General features: G+C 39.9%; 1 protein-coding gene across 1 annotated transcript; it reads left to right on the top strand.

Moving 5' to 3' along the window:
• Window positions 1-1,770: 1,770 nt before the first annotated feature.
• Window positions 1,771-5,918, top strand: LOC133647909 (N-acetyllactosaminide beta-1,3-N-acetylglucosaminyltransferase 2-like). Its single transcript, XM_062043663.1, has 2 exons — window positions 1,771-1,897; window positions 3,274-5,918. Exon 2 carries the CDS (start codon window positions 3,278-3,280, stop codon window positions 4,664-4,666), a length of 1,389 nt encoding a protein of 462 aa, XP_061899647.1. The 5' UTR covers window positions 1,771-1,897; window positions 3,274-3,277; the 3' UTR covers window positions 4,667-5,918.
• Window positions 5,919-7,150: the final 1,232 nt, after the last annotated feature.

Here is a 7,150-nt window from a genome sequence, read left to right as displayed (position 1 = left end):
TCAAAGTCAAGAGACCATGCCATAAATAGTGTGCCACATATAGAGGCAGGAGCTATACACACCAATGCAGTGCTTCAAGTCAAATTTGGGTAGACTTAAAGTCCGACAACTACAGGTTCTCACTGTGACTATATTATATAAGCCATGTCTTTCCTGACACGTGTCTTCTGCCATGTCCATGCCATGTCGTACTTGCAATGTATCTTTGTTCAATACCTCTGTAATGTCACTATCAATGTAAAAGCAGGAGTGATCCGAGCTTGATTTACTGTAAATTGAATGGTAACTTCCCCATATAGTAGTCTGGTTACTCATTTGTGTTGTCATTACCTGCTATCAAAGATAGATATAATGATATGTTAAAGAAGTAGCATTAGCTTAACAGGACTTGGACTTGAGATAAACAGCTAATTATAATGCAGTATTCTTGCATTATGCACATAGTAGTTTCAAACCAGGAGACAGACCTTATAACACATAGCCTGTATACTTATAGCTTCATGGCACTAAAAAGCATTGAAGGAGAAAGCAAATAAATTAACCTTGGAGATGCTTTTCTCCTCGGTTCTGAATTTTCTTCTTCTTGTTTGCTTTTCTCTCGCTGTAGGTCATAGTCTGGCTCATTCATGTACGGTTTCATGCTAAAACCTCTGCTGTTCTCATTTCTTATGTGAATTGTATTTATATAGCGCTTTTCTCTAGTGACTCAAAGCGCTTTACATAGTGAAACCCGATATCTAAGTTACATTGAAACCAGTGTGGGTGGCACTGGGAGCAGGTGGGTAAAGTGTCTTGCCCAAGGACACAACGGCAATGACAAGGATGTCGAAAGCGGGAATCGAACCTGGAACTCTCAAGTTGCTGGCACGGCCGCTCTACCAACCGAGCTATACCGCCCCTATAAAACGTTGTGTATAGTTCTAACTTATATTTATCGGTTTGAAAGCATACCGTTAAAACTACAGCATGGCTGACGGGGCGGTGACGCATTTGCAGCTAGTTAGATAGAGCGAGGCATGGAGGAGGGCTTTGGCATTAAAATAAGACCACCCAAAAACTGCTTGTTTTCAAGAGAAAGTGGAGATAAACACTGTTACATGTTATGTAGACCGCAAGGAAGTATTTTAAAGGTAGATTAAACATCATAATATGACACCTTTAACAACAAAGTGTAGTTACAGTACCACACTCCATTAGGTGAAAATGTGACATGTTTGTTTTGATTGCGATTCAATATACTTATTTTATTAGCGGATAATGTCATCAGCACTCCAAAAGTCAAAAGTGTCATTGAAACACTCATGGAATTTTCAAGACAAAGTGAAAATAACCACTGTTACATGTTATGTAGACCGCAAGGAAGTATTTTAAAGGTAGATTAAACATCATAATATGACACCTTTAACAACAAAGTGTAGTTACAGTACCACACTCCATTAGGTGAAAATGTGACATGTTTGTCTTGATTGCAATTCAATATACTTATTTTATTAGGGGATAATGTCATCAGCGCTCCAAAAGTCAAAAGTGTCATTGAAACACTCATGGAATTTAAGGCTCTCCGCTCCACCTCAATTCCGGTCTAACCTGGTCAAGTCTTTGAAATAATTCAACACATAAAATAGGATTCTCAATCAGCTACTCGACTCGTTCTGCAAGGTTTTTGTTAAGGTGATAGGGACCAACATGGGATGATTCTCCCCCTCTTGGTGGGTGGATCCCTTTAACATGTCATTTTACTTCCCTGAAGTAACATTGTCAGCAGTTTGTCTCTCACCTGCAGGGAGCCATATTAACTTATTGGACTACTATTGGAGTCATCGCTTCGGAATGGGATGGTAAATGCCTACGCATATTTAAAGTCATTCAAAGAGGAGAAATTTGTCAACCCAAAAAGGTGAGAGAAACTATCGGTCTATCAAAATATCTTTATTCCTCAATATCTTCATCAATAGAAGTGGGTGATATGACACATTTTGGTATTGATCCATAAGCAAGTAAATACTGATACTTTTACTTGGATGGTCAATTTTGTGATTATAATCAGAATAAAACACAGGACGAAAATACAAAAATATGAGACAATGTAACAACAGCAACAAAATAATGTTTTCCTTTTATTACATACAATAGTTTGTAGACAAGAGCAAAAACTACTATTGGCTGTTATTTAAATACATTACTTTGTCCAAGAACGTATTCCCTGAGTTTGTAAACAATATAACAACATACAATAGTAGCCCAAATGTGCTAAACAGCGTGTGCAAACTAAAACAAATGCACTACTAATGCATTACTGGTGGTCTACTAAGACTGCATGTGCAGTTGATAACAAGTGCAAAAGTGGCGCAGCTCGCCCTATTTAATTATTAATTATTAATATATCTCCTATGATAATGAACGCCATGAAAATACATACCAGCAGACACCAAAACAAATCTAATTAATTTGTTCTAATCAGCCCCTTAAGTCAATTACCATGTATAAAATGAGTGAAAAATGAGCTGAATAGGCATTATGTCTAATATTTATATATTTGACAATCCAAATAAGTTGACACGCACACGGACGGAGAATTCTCTCTCTATTATCTATGATTGGAGTGATTGCCATCTCACAATGATGCAGTCATTTGTGCGTACAATAATCAGTGTTTCCCATATACACATATACTTGTGGTGGCCTGCCAAAAGTAAATTAAAAATGTTGGGATTTCTTTTTTTAGATTTTGCTATACAGGAAGGTCATTGACTGTGTCATTTAAAAAAAATTTTATTTGAGCTTTGATCAACTTGCTTACGGAGTTAGTCAGCAAACAGTACAGCAGACTGGCCAAGTAATAAGTAAAAGTAAGTTAGCAGTCAATATAGTTTTTGGTTGGTGAACATACTGTTTGTCCGACTGTTGTTAGAAATGCATTTGCTGTTTTATGTGAATTTTGTTCCGTGAAAACCTTATTTATCAAATGTTTTTACAAGTTTAAATCAATCACAATGCAAATTTTTGTTACCCTGTAAATGGAGTCGTCCATTGTATGTTAGCATTAATCTAGTGACATAAATGCACATTTTTGTCCTCTTTGGTTTCATTGGCTTTTTAAAAACATTTCATATAGAATGATAACGTCAATTTGACACCACCACGGACACAAATTGATTAAGGTGCATGTGAGAAACACTGGTACATTATTACAAGACACCATTGGAAATGTAACATATGTTCTGTTAATCAAAATGTCATCTACAGTATGGTCTGTTGTGTGTGTTTTTGCAGGTGAATGGCAGGCTGCTACTGTCGCTGGCGTCGAGTGTTAGTCTGTGTGTGCAGTCCATGTATCTGCCTGATCCTGCTGTTCCTTTATGCGAGCATCATGGTGTGTATCGACATGAACAAGATGACCATACATTCTATACAATCTGACCATTTTGTGGCCAGTGGGAGTTTTAAAAATAAAAGCTACACCTCTCTGCCTAAAACTTTCTGGAAGCTCCACGAAGATGCTTTTTGGAACCAACTGCAGGTGGCTATCGACCGCCATTTCAACCCCATCCTGAATCCCCAAAACACAAAGACAGGTATTAAGAACAATGACTTCTACGATTACCTTTTGAGGCTGAGCTTCTCTGAGGTGACTGACTTGGAGAGCATGAGGAAGAAATTGGAGCAGTTACCACAGCAATTGCAAGACTTTGTAAGCAACATGAAACGGAGAAACTACCCCGTCATCCGCCAGCCTGCAAATTCCACCTGCGGAGCTGGGGCGGCAGATGAGCAGGAACCTCCGTTGCTACTCCTTGCTATTAAGACGACTGGGCTGAACTTTAAAAAACGTCACGCCATCCGACGAACCTGGGGCCAAGTGGGCTGGGTGGCCACAAAGAAGAAGAACGGCAATGGAAGACAGGAAGTGGGAGGGTACGTCCGCCGTGTGTTCCTGATGGGCAAAGAGAATCCAGAAGACTTGGGAGTGGATGTATCTAAGTTGTTGCAGATAGAAGGTCAACATTATGGAGACATCGTTCAGTGGGACTTTAGCGACACCTTTTTCAACCTCACCTTGAAGGACGTTCTCTTCTGGAGCTGGTACTTACGCAGCTGCAGCCAGATTCGCTTTGTTTTTAAGGGGGATGACGACGTCTTTGTCAACACACCAAGCATGATCACCTATCTCCACGAGCAGTTAGGGTTGCCCCATGCAGAACAGACCATGAATGAGTTCATGGTGGGACATGTCATCGGTGCAGCTTTCCCCATTCGACTTAACCATTCCAAGTACTTTGTCCCAGACTGCCTATTTAAGGGGCTTTACCCCACGTACGCAGGCGGCGGAGGAGTGCTTTACTCAGGCCGGCTGGTCAAACGTCTGCATGACATCTCCAGAAGGGTTCACCTCTTCCCAATTGATGATGTTTTCGTTGGGATGTGTATGTCTCGGCTCAACGCAGCCCCCATCCACCACCCTGCCTTCCTCACCTTTGACTTTTCTCAGAAGGAAGCGATGGACCCATGTGCGTACCACAAGATCTTACTTGTCCACAAACGAAGCCCAACGCAGCTGATCGCACTGTGGGACGACATGTCCAAGACAAAGAACCAGTGTTGGAACGTGTCACTCAGGGTTTCTGACAATGAGACAACCACAACCAAAACAACCAAAATGAAATGACAGAAAATGATTCAGTTCGGTTTTGTCTCTTTTTTTTGTGGTTCAGTAAGCAAAAAGTAAGAGTCTACAGTACATAAAAACAGGCAAGCGCAGTTTAAGGGACATCTCCTGCACGGTGGAAAGAAGATGTACCGCTACCGGACGTCTTAACGCAACAAGGCAAGCAAGTCTCATTTGTTTAGATCAAGGGTGTCCAAACTTTTCTCACCAAAGGCCGCATACAGAAAAATTCTAAGGTGTTCTGATCCAGTCATGGCATAAACACTGTATGTAGTTGTTAAGGGCCACAAGGACTAGGGGGGGTCACATGATCCTGGCAACCGCTCACTTCAGTCGCTGATCAAGTTGTCGTGCTCTGCAGGTGTTTGCTTGTTTGATACCAAATACTTTGTAAATGTTTATTTACATACCATAATTGTTTCCAAACAGTGTCTGTAAAACAGCAGTAAAACTGTTTTTTAAACAAAACAGAAGTCATCGTCATGGACCCAGTAGCTGTGGAAACTAACTCTCCAATCAACTAAACAGACTCAATAAGTCCATGGTGGTGTTTTGGTGAATTTATGAAACTGGAAAAATACAAAAAAAATGTCATTGTAAGTTAATAACACTAACACAGACAATTAAGTAAGTGCAGCTCTATCCTCCTTCAAAACCGCACTAAAATAACACCTCCAGGCAACTTCAACCCTTGACTAACACCCTCCCCCTTCCACATCCCACCTCCCTGTATTGTAAATAACCAAATGTAAATAATCAAATGTATTTCTAATGTATATACTTGTTCTTATGCTTTCTGAACTCACTATGTTCTCTGCTCGCTGTACATATCCTACCAAGTCAGACCTACACTGTTTCAATGCCCATTTCTCTGATGATGCAATTGTTGATGACTGAAGTATGCTGTTATCAACCAAACCCTCCTCATCCCACCCCCCGGATTGTAAATAATGTAAATAATTCAATGTATATACTCTGATTAACTTGTGTGATGACTGTATTATGATGATAGTATATATTTGTACCATGAATTGATTTACGTGGACCCCTGTATATACTCTGATTAACTTGTGTGATGACTGTATTATGATGATAGTATATATTTGTACCATGAATTGATTTACGTGGACCCCGACTTAAACAAGTTGAAAAACGTATTCGGGTGTTACCATTTAGTGGTCAATTGTACGGAATATGTACTGAACTGTGCAATCTACTAATAAAAGTTTCAATCAATCAATCAATTGTAAACGTGTTAGCATATTCGCTAATGCTAACGACGCTAGCTTGATTACATTACGATAGCATGTACAAATATGCATGAAAACACTCCTATAGACATCACACATGGGCCAGTTTAGTAAGTACAAATGTTTTAGCTATACTGTAAAACTTATAAACCTTGCATGGAGTGATGAATGAAGAATCCTTTCGAGCAGAAATGCTTTGAATAAATTCTACCCATTCAAGGAATAAAACAGGAAGTACATTTTCAACCTGCCGCACCTGCAGTAAGCAAACTTGTCCAAAAGATAGCGCCATAGCACAAGCAATAACACACCTTTTCAGTGTCTCTGTTTGTCTAATATGAAAACTGATATTATAGCAGCTAGCCCTCCACCACCATAGACAGCTTCATCAGCAGATGCAGGAAGAGAGCTCTCTGCATCACCAAGGATCCCACCCACCCTGCACACCCGCTCTTTGAACCCTCTCCTCAGGTAGGAGGCTGCGGAACATTCGGAGTAGGACTAACAGGCTGAGGAACAGCTTCTTACTGACTGCTGTTGGACTGCTGAACTCTGATGGTGCTCTCCCACCTCTTCACCTCCTCCCCATCTCTGCACGAGGAACACTTAACTTGCACATGTGATGCAACTGTTCTGAACTGGGATTTTATTTGGTTTGGTTTGATGTCATTGTTTTCATTTTATTTGCACGACCGGATGACCAATTCTAGTTATAATCTATTCTATGTACATACTATTTTGACTATTTGTCCTCTCGTCCAATCCTTGGGGGAGAGATGACAGGACCTCCTCTGTTAAGCTAGGGCCTTTTTTATTTGACATAGCCTGACATGGACTCTTTCAAACCAGCAGTCCCCTTTATCCAGAATTTGTACATTGTTGTCCTCAAAAGAATATTCCTTCTTTTTAGAATGCAAATAAACTGCTGGCTTGAGATGGGATTTATGGCTCTTTGAAGGGAGACAGACCTTGAAGAGCCGTTCCTTGAGGACTTCAAAAGACTGGCGCGTTGTTATGTTTCTGTTTTAGAATTTTTCAGAAGTTTTTTGGTCTTATTAAGGGAAAAATCACTGGTAGGAGTTCTAAAATAAGATTTAGATCTGAACAGTTCAATTTTTCACCAATGTATGTCCTATTTGTGGGAAATATTCTAAATAATAGTTATATTTTCATCTGGGTCTTGTTTTCACTGTAAACATTCCATAAGGTTTGAAAGTGAGATCATTGTTTTAAA

This window comes from Entelurus aequoreus, linkage group LG04 (genome assembly GCF_033978785.1).
Source record: "Entelurus aequoreus isolate RoL-2023_Sb linkage group LG04, RoL_Eaeq_v1.1, whole genome shotgun sequence".
NCBI lineage: Eukaryota > Metazoa > Chordata > Actinopteri > Syngnathiformes > Syngnathidae > Entelurus > Entelurus aequoreus.
The sequence above is the reverse complement of the archived record's forward strand: the minus strand, read 5'-3'. Positions and strand labels throughout refer to the sequence as shown.

Bases quoted from the DNA above. Each gene is read 5' to 3' on its own strand.
- LOC133647909 (XM_062043663.1), top strand. From the start codon at position 3,278: ATGGCAGGCTGCTACTGTCGCTGGCGTCGAGTGTTAGTCTGTGTGTGC.